The sequence below is a fragment of the Tiliqua scincoides genome, chromosome 2 (assembly GCF_035046505.1).
Source record: "Tiliqua scincoides isolate rTilSci1 chromosome 2, rTilSci1.hap2, whole genome shotgun sequence".
NCBI classification, from domain to species: Eukaryota; Metazoa; Chordata; class Lepidosauria; order Squamata; family Scincidae; genus Tiliqua; species Tiliqua scincoides.
The window spans coordinates 84,166,743-84,184,842 of NC_089822.1; the positions used below are offsets into that span (position 1 = coordinate 84,166,743).

The 18,100-nt window shown below is 42.2% G+C and overlaps 1 protein-coding gene across 1 annotated transcript in view; it reads right to left on the reverse strand.

Moving 5' to 3' along the window:
- Positions 1-12,561: 12,561 nt before the first annotated feature.
- CAAP1 (caspase activity and apoptosis inhibitor 1) overlaps positions 12,562-18,100 on the reverse strand; it is a 34,413-nt gene continuing 28,874 nt past the window's right edge. The window contains exon 6 of the mRNA XM_066618571.1: positions 12,562-15,301. Within this exon, the coding sequence (XP_066474668.1) occupies positions 14,964-15,301 (338 nt within the window). The 3' untranslated portion in view covers positions 12,562-14,963. The remainder of the gene's footprint in view (positions 15,302-18,100) is intronic.

Genomic DNA, 18,100 nt, shown 5'->3' on the forward strand with positions numbered 1-18,100 from the left:
GCCTCTTACCTGAGGGCTAGTTCTGAGGTGGCAAACTTTTATCTGCCACCACAGACTGCTGGTGGGTGGCTCACATAATTGAATGACCCTCCATTCAAATATGTAGAAAACTAGCACTTTTCTATGCAAAGGGAATTGTTTGTCCCCTTTGGAGCATATCATCCCACCTACATTCTGAAGGGTATTCTGTTCAACCCCTCAGACAAAACCAGCCCTCAGTGTGAGCAATGCCAGTTACTAGTTCTGGGATTAACTGATGTTACACCTGTGAATGGCACAAAAGCACCAATATCTCTCTTAAGCAGGGAGGAGCAATACCTTTCCCTCATGGCGTTCCTAGGAAGTGGAACTTCCTCTTAAGTAAAAGTTACAGGTACCCCAAACATAGCCCAGTAGCTTCCTCTCATCATTCAGGGAGTAATCCCCACACAGGCAAAACTGGAGGATTAAGTGAGCAATATAGAATATATTTATAATATATTCAATGACTTCAATGACTCCTCTATTATTGGACACCATTTTGTTGTTTTTCAAATGAGTCATGTTAGAAACGTGCTAGAAACACCACTTCCTCCTATTTGCTATTAGAAAAATGAACACAGCCTATGGCTTAGTAGCCCACCCTTCCCCCTGAGGGACTTTTTTTAGGGCATGCTAGCACTGAGGTGCTGGTGATGTTGCTATCTCCCAACAGAGCCTAGTTCATGGGAGAGAAATTCTCTCTCCTTTTCTCTGTGGAGAACTCAAGGGAGAAAATGAGATTTGGTTTCTCTCTCTCTTCCTGCTGGTCTTTTACAAGAGGCACCAGCAGTGCCCCACCATTTCTGCTGCCTTTTGTAAAAGCCCAGCAAGTCTTTGTGCTGGGTGTGTAGAGCAGGGCTCATGAGAAGGGGAGGCAAAGGGGGTAATATATACCCACACCCAGGGTCAGAAAGGGGGCCCAGGAGCTAAAGTGGGGCCATAAATGCCCTGGGCTTTTACCATTTTCAATCTCACCGGAACTAGCTGCTTGTGCGTGATGCTGGGGACACTACTGCGGGCATGCAGTATTATACAGCAGGCCCAGGAATGACACTCTTTGACAAATCTGGGAGGAAACTGGCCTTTTACAGTAGCTCTGGCTTGTGGATCTGCTTACCATAAGGGAGTATATAGGAGCTCAGGGACAACTGCTGCAGACATTTTAGTACACACAGGATGCTGTCCATTCTCGTGTGAGCCGAAATATGATGATGCTATTTTTTTCTGCAAGGATTTTCTATATTTAAAAGAGTTTAGAGCAGTGATTTTCAACCTTTTTCATCTCACGGCGCACTGACAAGGTATTAAAATGGTCAAGGCACACCACCAGGTTTTTGACAATTGACAAGGCACACCATGCTGCCAATGGGGGCTAACATCTCCCATTGGCCCTATTAATAAATAACCTTGCACCAAATTCCTGTGGCACGCCTGTGGACCACTCACGGCACACCAGTGTGCCACGGCACAGTGGCTGAAAATGGCTGGTTTAGAGAGACATAGGAGTGTGTTTGGTTTTCCATATTACTGTATCTAGCTGCTGATGCCATGTGGACAGACAAACCTGGGCTCTACATTGGGAAGTCCAGTAGATAGGGGCTCCAAAGACTATCCTGCTTATCACCACTCTCCCCTGTCCTGTTTTGTTCCCCTGTTCTGTCCACCCTCATTGCCAACCTCCCCTATTCTATCACCTCCAAAAGAAACTTTGTAGCCTGAGACAAAATTCCTCTCAGAGACCATGGTATAGAGCAGCAGATTTATGCCAAACTTGTCACAGCTGAACAAATATATGGAATAATGAATTCATCTAATCCTTTTTTTTTTTTTTAAAGAACTTTTAAGCTAGAGGCCATCACCACCTTCTGTGGTCATGAATTTGCAGGGGTGCGGAGAAACCCACTGAGAAATTTTACTTGTCTTCTAGAAACTCATTTGGCTTCCTTTGAAATTCTCAAATGTTTTTCCTTGGGAGGAACCCTGAAATTCACTTCAAATTTCATTTGTTCAAAATCTTAGCGCTTGACAATCCTAGATCCATTGTGGGAAAGGAGTATGTTCTTTCCTTTGCAATTAACTTCTTACTAATCAGTCAGATCAATTGAATCAAAAGCCACTGGTCAACTGAGTTTGCTGGCAACAGAATCACTACATGATATTTTCAAGAAAGCTTTAGTTGCAAGCCCTGCTTATAAGCCAATTGGTAGCCCCAATACGGGGGAGGGGGGTTCTGTTAATTACTACATTTTTATTTATTTCCAATAATTCTGGGCACTTAGAAGGTCTGTCGTGGTTGCAATGGGGGAAGAAAAAAAAAGATTGTTCTGCTATTAAATATTTCTCCTAGTAGCTGACAAAAAGAAGCTCTCTCTTAACTTGATGGCAATGAAAGACAGAGGATGAATCATTGCTTGAGGAAACCAATTTATTTAGTCACTGCGTTCTGCTGTTATTTATTACTTGTCAGCACATGCTGTTAGTTCAATTAAATGTAAAACTCTGATATTCTCTGCTGGCCCTTCCCTCCTCTCCCCCACCTTCATGGTCCTCTTTTTTTTAAGCCCCTACAACAAACAAGAAAAATGACACAAATATGCAACACTAAAGCAGAACCCTTTGGGTTTATTGTGTTTCCCTTGTTTTAATTAAGCATTGTTTATTAAACCTTTTGCAGCGAAGGTAAGGGGATTATTAATCTTTTTCACCAGCAGAAGATAAAAGTTTGCAGAGAAAGAGGACATTATAAAAATATAGTTTAGAGTTCCCCACCGAGATAAACACACAGGGGGAAAAAATTAAAATGAGGTAGCAAGACAAAGCGTTGATTATAACACTTTATCAATACCAACACAAGAAGCCACAAAGAGCAAGCTGCCATAGTAAAATATTTCTATTGCTCTGGGTATATAGCGGTGTGGGGAATTAAAACAGAGAAGATGCAGTTTCGTTTTACGCAAGGGGTGCATGGCACATACGGAGCAAGAAAAGCTTGCTAGAGAGAAGTGTGGGCTTGCCACCATACCCATTTAATTATTTAGATTTCTTTCCTTTCCTCTCCCTCAATGGGAGAAGGTAAGGGAGGAACCATTTATTTTATCACCACCTCAACTTTCTATCGGGAGGGGGGGGAGAGACTGTAGCTCAGCGATAGAGCAGATGCTTTGCATGCAAAAGTTCTCAGGCTGCAGCGCCTGCTTCTACAGATATGCTGGGAAAAGACGCCTGTTGGAAATTTGGGGGAGTTGCTACAAAGCAATGTTGACAGTACTGTGCTAGACAGACCAATGGTCTGATTTGGAAAAAGGCTTGTCTCCATAGACACCTGTGTGGCTGCTGCAATGTACTGATCTGGAGAGAGTTAAGATCACCTGAAAACAGCTTTCTATGTCCTGAGCTGGATGAAGTACAGATGGGCCCTGGAGGTGGAGTTCTTAGCCTAATCCAGCAGCTGGGGCTGTTTGCACATAGTTCAGATCAAACCATGGCGAACTGCACCCATCAGCTCCTCAGAGAGTGAGAGTTCACCTGTTGTTGCTTCCTCTTTATCTACCTTTCCAAGTCTTTAAAGGAGGTATTTTGAATGTTTGCTCACTGTGTCAATGAAATTTAAACTGATCGGGCAGGCACCTTCTCTTTCAGGCTTGAAAATGTAGACAAATGGATTATGGAGAATGAGGAGGAAGAATCCATTCTAGTGGCTTAGGAAGCTGGCTTTTAAAATTCTGCTCTCCTGGGTCAAGTCACAGGGCTTTCAGGTGGAGTGTTGAGTGGCAAATGGCTATTGTCTACACGTTTTTTGAGCATGGGCTGCAGCAATCCCCTTCACTTACCTCACTCCTTCCTTGTAGCCACTAAATATGGGACATGTTGAAAGTTCCCAGCATGACTCATCCTTCCTATTTTGTTGAACAGTATTGTGCAACTCCTCCCCTCCCCCCACCCCCAAAGCCCTCACTGCCATCCTTACCTAGCTCCAGGCAGTGACCACCCAGCACTGAGTTCAGTGCCAATTGACGCTGGGCTGGCGCTGACTCCATGCAGGGTTTTGCAGACATGCACATTTGCAACACCCAGTATTAATGTGTCAGTACATGAGGGACCCCCCCCCCCCCGGTGAATTTGGAGTTGAAACAGGCATTTCATGCTTAAGTTCTACATCAGAGGTGTCAAACATAAGGCCCATGGGCGGGATGCAGCCCCTGGAAGCAATATATTCCACCCCTTATAACTGGGTTCTCCCAGTGTATTGTTGGACTCTTGAAATTATGAACAAGATTTTCACTTTTTTTCTCTTTTGTCATTTGCAGCTAATGAGTTTCTGTCTGAAAACAAAGTGCTTATTTCTTGCCATCATCTGCTTAATGATGTTACTTCCTCCTTAATGATGTCACTTCTGGCCCTCAGCAGGTGCCATGAATGCTATTTGGCTCACTATATGAAATGTGTTTGACATCCCTAAATGCAGGGGCTTCTGCTTTACCCCCAAAACAAAGAAGCATATCTTTGTTATTCTTGTGTACACAAGCTTGCCAAGACAAAATTCCAGCACCATTTTTAGCTGTCACAGAGGAATTTGCTGTTCACTGGAACCACTTATTCATGTTAAAATGTAAATGCTCAGGTAAGAAGTCTGCATTTGCACACATCATCAAGGTGTTTTTTTGTTTTTTTTTTTAAAAAGCAACCACCAAAAATCTCCAATTTTCTTCCTTGTCCTCATGAAATCTCTTGCCTTTCAAATTAAATCCCTCATCAACTTTATAGGTCTGATGTGTCAAACTCTGCCCACTGATTCTGTGCCAATTAGAATAACAACAACAACAACAACAACAGGTATTTATATACCGCCTTTCTTGGTCTTTATTCAAGACTTTATTCAAGGCGGTTTACATAGGCAGGCTTTTATTTAAATCCCTTATTAAATAGGGATTTTTACAATTTGAAAGAAGGTTCTTTCTTTCAAGAACGACTACATTCAAGGTGTTTCATTCCGATCTGGCTTCACATTCTGGCCTCCATCCTCCCACACTCAGAGCAGATGGAATGGCTCGGCTTCAGCTTGTCAGCTGCTTCAAGGTCGCATGGTGCCGGTGGCCTCGAACTGGTGACCTTGTGGATGTTATCTTCAGGCAGACAGAGGCTCTACCCTCTAGACCAGACCTCCTGCCCCTCCTGCATTAGAACATTCAATGATCAGCATATATTATACACCATACAGCTTTATGAAGCCTGCAGCAATTCGTCGACCAGCGATCTAACTCTGCCAGGTTTATTCCCTTTGGCCTATTGATATTTGATGAACAGTAGTGACAATGCTATCTGCCTTTCCTACAAATGGGAAGAGAAGCACTGCTGGTGGCCAAGTAGCTTACTATCCTCCTTCTTGGCATGGGGTTTTGTTTTTAACTTTATTATATATGGCTGGATCCGTGCTAAGATTTCAGTTCATGTTCATCTACGCATTGTCTACAAGGAAAGCACTGTTTTCGTGCCATCGCCTGTAAGAGTGGCTCAGGTTAACAGGGCAGCTCCTAATAACTAGATAGCAGTGGATTCAGCGAGTAAATTATAGATTTCATTAGATATTGTAAGCAAGGCAATTAATCAGAAGTAAATACTGTTGCGTGGTTCCCCCTTCCACACCCCTGAGCAACTGGAAGTGCCAGGTGCAGTCATTCATAGATTTAGTTTGCGGCAAGAGAATACAGGATACTTAAGGCATTTTTGTGATATTTGCATATTTATGGAGATTCCGGCTGAGCAGAGGGGAGCAGGCAGGCCCCAGACAGTGCTTGTTTTAAAGCAGCACCAGCTCCTCAAAAGGAACATGGAGCCCATTCCACAGGACTCCTCTTGCCAATCCATCCACACAGTTGTCACATTCTCTGACAACATTCCAGCCGCTAAAATGTTGAACTTACAAAAATGTGCTGAGTCAGATCATGGGGTCCACCTAGTGCATTATTGTTGACACTAACAGGCAGCGGCTCTCCAGACTTCAAGATCTTTCCCAGTTGTTTTTCTCCCAACTTTTTTCCTAAAGATAGGGTAAGCAGGCCTTTCAGCAAGCATCTTCAGCTAGCAATACAGTATGTCCTCTTTATCCTTGCGGATTCTAAACCTGCATCTGAAGGACCCACAGAGAACCTTCTGGACATGAGCGGAAGTGACTTCTGTTTGCATTCAGGCGGCTTTCTGAGACCCATGGAGGCCTCACAGAGGTGTTGGAAATGCACTTCTAGTGCTTCCAGAAGTCCTACTGGACCCCAGCCACAGATTCCATTTTCCGCAGGTTTTGGGATCGGGGGGGGGGGGGGGGGTCCAACCTGTATTTTAAAAAAAACCAACATTTTAGAGGAAGTCATTTTGAAATATCCCTACAGGATGCTTACAAGAAATACATGTGATTCTGTTATTTATAAACATTTGTCACCTTTCAGCCACAAGGTACAAAAGATGAGGTCCCATCTCCAGAATCAAGCTTGCTATATAACAACTAAACAAGCAGGAAAGCAAGCAGCAGTGGCAGCAACATCCATTCAAATTAAAACACCAGGAAAAATGAAAGGTTTTCACTTTATCTGAACCCCAATGGTAAGGCCGCCTGACAAACATCACTGGGCAAATGTGCCAAAACTATGGTGCTACCACTGACTACACCTTGCCCCAAGCCCCACTAGGTTGTAAACATATGACAAAGAAGTCCAGACCAAGGAAATTCATATGAAATGAAGCCTGAAGGTACACAGACTGAGCCAAAAAGGTTTAGGAATCTCAAGTTTGAGATCTACTTTCTTGCATTGTTCCTCAAAGCACCCAGGAAGACATCACAAAGACCATTTTATTTGCTCCTTCATGGTCTCCTTCAGTGTATTTGCTTCAAGCACCTCTTAACAAAGAACTGGATATACTCTGACAAAAATCAGAAATACCGTCGTTCCTTAATCAGGAAATCTGCCAAAGCCAAGATGGGGATCCGTCATTGAAGGGAAGTTAATCTGACCCATGGTTCCAGGAAAATTAGTTGGTCCAGATATTTCATTGGTTAGTTTGGAACAGGCAAAAATGTTTCTAACAAACATCTAACTGGTTAAAAATATTAATTAAATATTATGCACTAGAAGAGGTTTATATTGCCCATACTTCCTTAGTCCAGCCATTAGAAGCCAGGGGAAGCTGCAAGATGGCATGTGTTTCTAGAAAACACTTTTCTCCTCTGTTGGTCACATGATGTGACCCACAGGTGTAATTGCAGCTGTGCAGCTGCCCTTGCACCTGCTCTAATTTTGCCTTGCCTGTAATATTGCATGTAATTAATACTAACCATGACTGCATCTCTGGCTTTAGCTCATGGTGATGTAATAGTTCTGAAAGTCATGGAAAATACTTATTTCATTCAGCAAACTTCAAGTGGAGAATGGGTAACATTCTGTGGTTTCACATGTTTCAACACAAAAAATGTATTTTATCATTTTATGTATTTTTAAAATGTACTTTATATGTATTTTTAATCTGTTTAAAAATCTAATCTGCCTTTGATGCCCTTCAGGGAGAAAGGCAGGATGAAAATTAAATGAATGAATTTGGTGATTCTATATCCGTTTTAAGGCTTTTGTTGCTTATTCAGAACCTTTGAAATTAGGTGAGCGACAAGGAAAGAAAAAAATCTAAAGCTCCTGTCTTATACATGCTTACTTGGAGTCACATCCAAATCAACATCCATTGTAGAATTGTAAGACAAAGTAATGCCCAAGTTTATTTACTTTTAATAGCAGTAAGCCCCACTGATTTCAGCAGAAGTTACATCCAAGAAAATATGCTAAGGAGGGATGCCTAAGTTCCATTGATCTTAAAAAGTATGAAGCATTTGGAAAATGCTCTTATAGATCCTACTGAATGACATTGGCAAATTCAACCATGACTAACACATCTACAAGGAGAACTTTATAATATGATAGCTGGGCATGGCAACAGATTTATAAAAGGAAGTTACAACCTAAGCATATATCAAGTAGCAGGTAGTATTAAAGGTCACCAGTGGAGTCCCAATTCTGCATGGCATTAATTCTTAAAAAGCTGTGGAAACTGGGCACACGCTCAGCTCTTCCATTGAAGTCAACAAAACTGAAAGGTGCTCCACTCGGGCTAGATTGCTCTCTGAATAAAATTCATCAGGACCAACTACAAAATGTTGATTTACTGTAAGTTTGTACCAGAGTTAAGAATAGTGGAGGGAAGCTTTTAATTTTTCTTTCGAAGTCCTCACATTTAAGTGCAAATGAGTCAAATTAGAGGAAGGAATTCAAAATGGATGTGGCATTGCTTTATAAAAGGAACTTGCAATCAGAAACATTTATCAAATAGCCGGCAGCATAAAACACATGAATGAAAGGATTTTCATTTATATGGGTGTTAACCCTTAAAAAAACCTCTGGAAAAGGTTGTAATTTGGCCATGCATTTCCAGAGGGGGCTGTTGGACCATATGAAGATGCATTTTTTTTCAGCACAGATGATATCTTGTGCTCCATAGTTTAATAACCATGCAATATTTACAGTTACGCTCTTTGGTTCTTTCCCCCTCTGACTACAGAGTCACTTTGATTAACTGGTGTGCAGCTTTTTACGGGCTTCAGACTTTTCTTCACCTTTTATGTATCCTGTTTACATATTTTAATATTAATGGAAAGAAAGGACCATAAAACATGAGCCTTGACAAAAAAATTGCAGTATTTTAACATTTAAATTTGGCCGTAAATAAGGTAAACATAATAAACACAGTTTTTCCCCCCTCTGCACATATTGCAGATTGACTTAGCAATAAACATGAAGCTTTATATTATCATGACTAAACTACAGGGCTTAATATTAAAGTTTTAATTTTGGGATCTGGACTCCTAAAATTGTGCATTTCCTCGTCATTTTGGAGAGCATAGTTTACAGCTGATCCCATCTCACAGCTACCTCCATGACCTAACTCTTCAGCTTTAACCATCAGTTGGGCTAACCTCACCAGTGGATAAATACATGGCTTTTGAAGTAAAGTGGTCCTACCAAAAGAAGGATAGGCCATTGTCAGACAAGCTATCCAAACCGCTTTGCATGCATGTCCTAACTAGGCCAAGAAGCAGAGGACATGTGAGCTGTGTGCCCCTGTGTTGTGTCTGACTACTGACCTCCAGGATCACTAAACACCTTATGCATTCCCTTGATCTGGATCCAGAGGCATCATGCTTCTGAATACCAGTTGCTGAGAAGCAATGGTGGGAGAGGGCTATTTGTCTCTATGACCTGCTGTTGGGCTACCACAAGCATCTGATAAGGTGGATGCCAGACTAGACGGACTTTTGATCTACACTGATCCTTATTTGATCTTATCTTAACTAAACTGGAAATGTAACAGCGTGTTAGGGGTAAATTTTACAGTGCAGGGGCTCATCATGACCAGACTCCCATTAAAAATGTAACCAAAAAATAACAATAGGTCTTTACATTTCTTCATTAGAGTGTTTTCTTCTCCTGCCACTTCTTTCTACTTGGAATACGTCTTTTATATTTACAGTTAGTGGGATTTTTTAAATTGGTTTTTTCAGTGTTTCTGTGTTTTGTTTTAAAACTATTGCCATCATTCAAAGAGGTTGGAATGAAATGAGCTAGAACTTTAAATGAAATATAATAAGTTTCCAAGTTATTTTTTGGTTACATTTTACTCTGAACCAGGTCTCACTGTGTTCAATAGTACTTTTTCCCAGGTGAATTTGCACAGGACTGTAGCCTTAATACAGGGGTGCCCAAACCCTGGCCCGGGGACCACTTGCGGCCCTCAGGGGCTCCCAATCAGGCCCTCAGGGAGCCCCCAGTCTCCAATGAGCCTCTGGCCCCCCCGCAGACTTGCTGGAGCCCATGCTGGCCCAACGCAACTGCTCTCAGTATGAGGACAACTGTTCAACTCTCGCCTGAGCTGTGGGACGAGGGCTCCCTCCACTGCTTGCTGTTTCACGTCTGTGATGCAGCAGTGGCAGCAAAGGAAAGGCTGGCCTTGCTTAGGGCAAGGCCTTTTATAGGCCTTGAGCTACTGCAAGACCTTCATTCGTTCATATAAGTCCCATCTCTAATAAATTCATTTATGTAAATTATTCAAATTTTAATGCAAATTAATTCTTCCCCCCCCCCCGGCCCTCGACACAGTGTCAGAGAGATGATGTGGCCCTCCTGCCCAAAAGTTTGGACACCCCTGCCTTAATATAACCATGAGCAACAAGCTGTGTCCCAGATAGCCCTAGGGAAAGATGATGGCCTTCTCCTCTATGGTCCTTTGACAAAAGTTTCATGTGCTCTGGCCACCAATGCCATTGCTCCTGCTGGGGGACAAATGCCAGATCTCAGCCTCCTCCCTGCTCCCTCTTGACTCCACCCTTGAATGAGATAAATACTGCCTGCCTACCAACCATCTTACCAATGTACACTAGATCAGTGTTACTCAACCAGTGGTATGGGTGCCACCAGTGGTATTTGAGGTAGTGTCTGGTGGTACTTGTGGGACCCCTGCCACCCAGCAGTGAGACCAGGAACGCAACACAACACAACAAACAGCGGTAGGAGGCTCAACTCAGCGGACAGAACTCCAAAGCATGATTGTTGGCACTCAAAAAATCCTCCTGTCCACCATAAGTCTCTTACTGGTGTTTGCCGCATCGCATCTGGCTTTCCAACCCAGATGATGTCATCGCCAGTTATTTCCAATGGTAGTTTGAATAGATGGACCACGTAAAGGACAAATGTTGAGAAACACTGCACCAGATAAATCATGTGGTACAGCATTCCTTGGATTGTATCATTTCAGGCAGTAGATGGGGTGGTACACTTGCATGTCTTTTCTCCCCTTTCCTGCTACAACATTGAGATCCCCCTGCCTGTGGAGTAGCAGGAGACAGCTTCAGACAAGTGGAAGGAAAGAACTGTTAATATTTGGGAAGGCCCTGGAGACTATTTTTCTTTACTTGGCCCAAGGATCTGTCCTGGGACCGGTGCTTTTCAACCTCTTCATAAATGACCGGGAGACAGGGTTGAGCAGTGAAGTGGCTAAGTTTGCAGACGACACCAAACTTTTCCGAGTGGTAAAGACCAGAAGTGATTGTGAGGAGCTCCAGAAGGATCTCTCCAGACTGGCAGAATGGGCAGCAAAATGGCAGATGCGCTTCAATGTCAGTAAGTGTAAAGTCATGCACATTGGGGCAAAAAATCAAAACTTTAGATATAGGCTGATGGGTTCTGAGCTGTCTGTGACAGATCAGGAGAGAGATCTTGGGGTGGTGGTGGACAGGTCGATGAAAGTGTCGACCCAATGTGCGGCGGCAGTGAAGAAGGCCAATTCTATGCTTGGGATCATTAGGAAGGGTATTGAGAACAAAACGGTTAGTATTATAATGCCGTTGTACAAATCGATGGTAAGGCCACACCTGGAGTATTGTGTCCAGTTCTGGTCGCCGCATCTCAAAAAAGACATAGTGGAAATGGAAAAGGTGCAAAAGAGAGCGACTAAGATGATTACGGGGCTGGGGCACCTTCCTTATGAGGAAAGGCTACGGCGTTTGGGCCTCTTCAGCCTAGAAAAGAGATGCTTGAGGGGGGACATGATTGAGACATACAAAATTATGCAGGGGATGGACAGAGTGGATAGGGAGATGCTCTTTACACTCTCACATAATACCAGAACCAGGGGACATCCACTAAAATTGAGTGTTGGGCGGGTTAGGACAGACAAAAGAAAATATTTCTTTACTCAGCGCGTGGTCGGTCTGTGGAACTCCTTGCCACAGGATGTGGTGCTGGCGTCTAGCCTAGACGCCTTTAAAAGGGGATTGGACGAGTTTCTGGAGGAAAAATCCATTATGGGGTACAAGCCATGATGTGTATGCGCAACCTCCTGATTTTAGGAATGGGTTAAGTCAGAATGCCAGATGTAGGGGAGGGCACCAGGATGAGGTCTCTTGTTATCTGGTGTGCTCCCTGGGGCATTTGGTGGGCTGCTGTGAAATACAGGAAGCTGGACTAGATGGGCCTATGGCCTGATCCAGTGGGGCTGTTCTTATGTTCTTACTTGGAGCCACTTGGAGTGAGAGGCTTTAAACTCCTTTTTCCAAGCTGGGCAGAGTGATCTATAATACCAGCTTCACAGCTGAATAGTTGGAAACATTTGAAGGACAATTCCTTCATTGGCAGCATTTTTATGATGTTGCCTTTAGGAGACTTCATCCGTTTTTATTTTTATTGCTATCTAATAACCTGCCAGCTTCATGATCAATGTATTAATACCTTGCAGCTAATTATTTTAAATCCAAAAGATGGCAAAAATCCTGGAGATGTTTAGAAGCAAATTAACCAGGTCTCTGGTTTTCTAAGCAGTTTAGGCAAAACATTTCCCTGCAAATGCAAAACACTATAATAAAAGAAAACGCTGCAAACAAACCCGAATTGTACCATGGAAATGCCTATAATTTGTCTTTTAAAAGTGACATTTTGAAGTCTAATTATTGTTCTCTATCAAATCACCATAAAAACAGCATTAAAGCCTCTTCCCAGGAATAATTGGTACTTTTGACTCTCGGGGGAGTTACACCTTTTTATTTAGAAAATCCAACTGCAGTCTTGCCAACAGTGAAGCAGCAAAGAATCATTTAACAAAATGGTTGGCCTCTACTGTTCAGGAGGCGGAATGAGAAAACATGTGCTTACCACCGGTGTGCACTGTCTTAAACATGCCATAAGGCACATTTGTGAGAACTAATGCTGGGCAAGCGCCCATGCTAGCTCAGCGCTGACTGGCACTGGGCTAGCGCCGGATGAGTGCCCGTCCTCCACCGCTCAGTGATCACATAGACCGCCAAGCAGTGGAGAGGAAAGTGGGGGGGGGGCAGGGAGGAGGGGGCATTCCGGGGAGGGGGGAGGCAGGCGGAGGGTGGAGAGAGAGTGTGAGGCATGCTGGGGGGAGGGAATGGGGAGGGAGGCGGGACTGGTAGAGCAAAGCTCCACTGGATACTAAGCCTCCATGTTGGGCTCGCCACCCAACATGAAGGCCTTTACCTCATTGTGGGGCTACACCCTTTACCCGGGGGAAGGGGATGAAAGTCCCCTTCTCCCATGGTGCCGCCCGTGGCTGCCTTGGGTGCGTAGGATATGGCTGCAGCAGTTTTTGGTGTCGCCACAGCCATGCGTCCTGGGCAGTTCAGGATTGGGCTCTCAGTTCCCTTCCATTTCCGCTTCAATTAATTTTCCATTCCAAACTCATTTCTTCCCAGATCTTGTCTCGTCTGCTCCCCCCACCCACCCAAGACGACAAAAATCCCAATTTTTCTCACTTATGCCAATTGTGTGTCCCTCAAACACAAAGACAATAATCCTCATTTTCCAATTCACTCATAACCAAATCTGTTCTCCCAGCTCTGCCTCAAGCTTAAGGAGGCAACAAAACAAAAATATGTAATTTTGGATGAACAGCTGCCATCTAGTCAGTAGCTATCTACCAGAATGGCTGCAGTACCGCCCCTACTGTGCCATACAACAGCACAAGTGACTGCTGCATTTAACAACTCTCTAAAGGCAGGCAGCAGACTAACCTGCACCACCTTCAACTCACAGCTGCAAAAAAAAAAAAAAATTTGAAAAAGTCATCCTGTGTATGCATGATAATGTGGTCAATGTTATTTATTTAAGTCACACATACTTGTTGATGTTTCATTTTTTTGCTTGTTTTCACACACCTGAATGTCAATGCCCCGTAAGCCCTAAATAAGTAACTGTGGATAATCTTTATAATGGGTGCAAGTTTACCTCCAAACAAAATCGCAGCATATTGACATTTCACAATCTTATAAGATGGACACACATATAACAAATAAATAAGGTGACCGCAAAAAAGGTGTAAATGTCTCCTTTTCTATCATTAAACAGAAGTGAAAAACTGTTACCAGCAAGGAAAGAACAGTAAAATGAAATATGTGCCAAGAAAGAAAATAGCTTTGTTACACCTGATCTCAGGAATCAGCTGAGCACTTCTAATTACCTTTAGCCATATTAACTTACCAATTTTGATTTACTTTTTAAATCTTCTGCAGTAACACATCTAGTAAACAATGCTATTTGAGATACTGAATGCCACGCACACTAAGTACTCTCAAATCTCAAAAGGTTCCTTCTAAAGAGTATGTTTTAATATGTCTATGCATCCAGTTACCAAACTTTTTGACAAATCAGGAGACAAAAATTACATTTTTAATTGAAGGCTAGCGAGATTATGAACACCAATGGTCGGCACCAGATCTATTCAAGCACCAACGAAGAGCCAGAGTCACAATTTTGACCATATAGGACATAAGACATACATGCTATTTTCGGCTTGGTCAAGACTTGTACCACTGAAAAGTGAGACTTCCAAGTTACAACTGATGGTACAAGGAATTCCGGAGTGGTTTCTAAGTTCACATACCCCATACCCTACCTATACATCAAAGGATTTGCCTCTTTTTCATCTACCACCACAATTAAGCTTCTTAGTGTCAAATGGCCTAAAAGTCCCCAGAAAGTCTGAGCTGATCCTGTGAACACCCTACACTGTATTGTTCTGTAAGGCACCAAAATTCAGCTAGAGATGCATATTTCCCATCACTGTTTGATCCAGACTCAGTAATGAAATAATCTAGCACAAAGAAAAAGTGGACAACTGAGTCAAACAGTGTCAGACCAATCAATCTGTATAAGTCACAGAAGCAGCATACTGAAGGCAATGCAAACTGCTGCCAACTACTTCAGCCATCGGTCAGAATACACAAAGAGTTTGAATGAGGAATGTCAAATCCAGTCCAAACACATTTTAGCACTGAAGAGAGCTGATATCACACCCATCAGAACAAATACAGACATCGTGCAAATGAACCAGCCCTAGGGCTATTTTTTTACATCTCCAGCTTTCATGAGAGCCTTAATAGCCCGAGCTCGCATCTCCAGCTCCAGGAGCTCCAGCTGCTGTGCTGATGGCTGAACATCATCTGTTGGAGGAACTGCTAAAGTCGCTGCCTTAGACTCCTTTGGTGAAGATTCAGCAAGCCCCAGGATCTCATTCACGCTTTTCTCAATGTCCTTCTGAAGGTCATCTATCGGACCATCTCCACTTCTGACAATCCTTTCTGGTACATCTGGATTATCTTCTTCATTACATAGGCCTTCAATGTCACTGTCATACGCATCTGCGTTGATACTGAGAACATCGCTATCTTCTCCTTTGCCTGTAACACAAAATTAACAGAATCAGGCAATTCAGATACTTATCAAAAACAATCGCTTATCATTTTGCAAAAGCTTTCCATTGCATAAAAATATTGCTTTGCACAGATTTAGAGCACAGGAAAAGGTCATCTATAAATTAAAAAACAACAGTTTCTCTCTTCTCTCCCCCCCCCCACACTTTTAGACTGATCTAATTTAGACAAGTTTTAATGCATTTTTATTCCAATTTAGAAAAACATGCAGTAGACCAAGGCAGAAGTGCTTGGAAAATTTATTCCATCATATGGAATTGCATGATCTATTTTCCTAATTAAAATGTCATAAGGTTTTATATCACAAGGATGCGCCTGCATTACAAAATGGAAGTTGATGTGGGTAGCCTTTGGGACTGACTCCTGTTTATTATTTTAGGAGTAAATTTAATTCTAAAAGTGCTGTTCAAAAATGCTCCTAAAATTTGTTTATATATTGCTTCAAAAACAGAACATGAGACGAACCATGCCAGAGTACCAACAAACATATTACTAATGTTTATGTAAAGACTTTTAATGAAGTATATCAACTGACATCATGAATAAAATAGATAAGCCTCTCTTATTTGTTCAATTATGATTAAAAACATGGGCTGGGGCCAAGAGAGCAACTCAAGGCTTGCCCAAAGGTGGGGAAACTTTTCCTTTTTACCCTCTGAATGCCCCATTTCCTCCAGCATACTAATTTTCAATCTCTTATCAGCTCTTAAAGAGCACAGTCCTGCACTAATCATAATATAGGAAGAGCCCTGCTGGATCAGGGTCCAACTAGTCCAGTTTCCTGTATCCCACAGCAGCCCATTAGATTCCTCAGGGAGCACAAAAAACTTGAATCTCGCTGCCACTCTCCTGAATCTGGCATTCTGTTTACCCTCGCACTCCCCAATGAAGACACCAGACTGCAGCTTGGGTTTTAAGTTGGGCAATCTTATTAAACACAAGTTATCATTTTTTTAAAACATGAAACCGACTGAACACACCATCCCTCCCTCACCAGTCTGGGGTAGGTGAAAAAACTGCCATCCACAGTGAACCAACACAAAAACCCAAAGGGCAGACTTCCCACAAATGAGGAAAGAGAATCAAGAAATGCAAGCCCCAAACTCCTTTGGGCACACAGAAATATGCTGGATTCAGGCCATGATGCAAGGAGATCAGTCAAATCGCTGGCATCTCAACATCTTGGTAATAATATTTATTTAAAACCCATGTTGGACATCTTGGCCTCAAGAATTGTCACTGTGGGATCTCTTCTCTTTGGGGGGACCCCATAAGCACTGTGTTTCTTTAAAATATGACTATCCTGCCTTTGCCTTTTAAACAAAAGGCCAAAGGAGACTAACAATCATATTGTCAGTTGCATTTCCATAGATCTGCCATAGGCTCCTAGAAGCATACTTCCAATGGCAAATTGACAACCAGTTATTTATCACTTATTAGAAAAACTCACTATGAACAAATCCCCACTGTTTTATTGATACAAAAGTCTTCCTCCTCCCTCCTCTCCTCTGCTGCTGCCCTACACTCACTTATATTGACAATCTGGTATATCAATTCCATTGCCATTACCTATATTAAAAAGCTGAATACAAAAACTGCTTAGCCATTGGTACATCTTTAAGGACATATGGCCTATTATGCTAAAAATCAATATGTTGCTGTTTGGAAGATTCTTTATGTTCAGTGTTTTTAAAGAGACAATGAGAAACCTTCGTCAAGAATTTATACACAGTTTGGCAATAGCAAAGAGATAAAATGCACAACTGCTGCTTTGCTCAATTTACTGCAGCAGGTCACAGCAGTACATTATTCTATAGTACAAAGCAAGATATTCTCTGAAAGGCTTGCCTCACAAATGTAGAGAATGTTACATGCTCACATTTACCCATTTTATCCTTTCTGGCTTCAAGATGAATGTCACTAATGGTTGCCACTATTATTACTGAAACCTCCACAGTTTAAAATTGTTGCGTAACTTAAAATACAGATAGCTTTTCAGCATATTTCAGAGGAAAAACTTGAAGTAGCATTACATTCATTTGCAAGATCTTAGGTTCCATTAATGATAATAATATGACAGCACTAGATCAGAACACCTGGAAATAACTACATGTTTTATCAATACTTTACTAAGCCATTTTCTTTCATAAGGATTCTGTTTTTTAAATTGGCCTTTCCTGTTTGGACCAAAATATTTTCTTTCACAGGGCTACTTTTACAGAATTTGCAGTTTTTCCCCCCCTCTAGCTTCTGCTTTCAAATCTCCAAGGTTGGAAGCATTATTGATCTGCTACTATTGCTCATTAGCACCACAGTCACTGATATACTGGAAACCAATAGAAAACTACATCAGACTTGAAGTTCCTGAAGAAACTACTAGTTAACATTGGCTCAGAGAGCAGTAAAACCAGAATATAGAAGCTTTCCTATTTACAAACATTTTGAATTGTTTTGTTTTTAAGGTACAGTAATATCACTGTCTCCATTGCTGTATTTGTTGGTTTCCACTTGGGATGCTGTCATGTTCACTTCCAACCTCTGATTCACTCAGAAGCCCTCAGTACCATGCTCAGTGTTGTCTGTTTCACTCAGGAAGCTGTCAATTTCACTCTGAAGATTGTCAGTTTTTGCTGACAATGTTTCAGTTGTGCCCCTGGGAATGACCTTATAATCAACAGTATTGGCTGCAAACAGGAAGTTGGGGCAGAAAATGTGTGTTCCTATGTTGAACATTTGTAAGTAGGGGAACTTCTGTATCCCTAAATT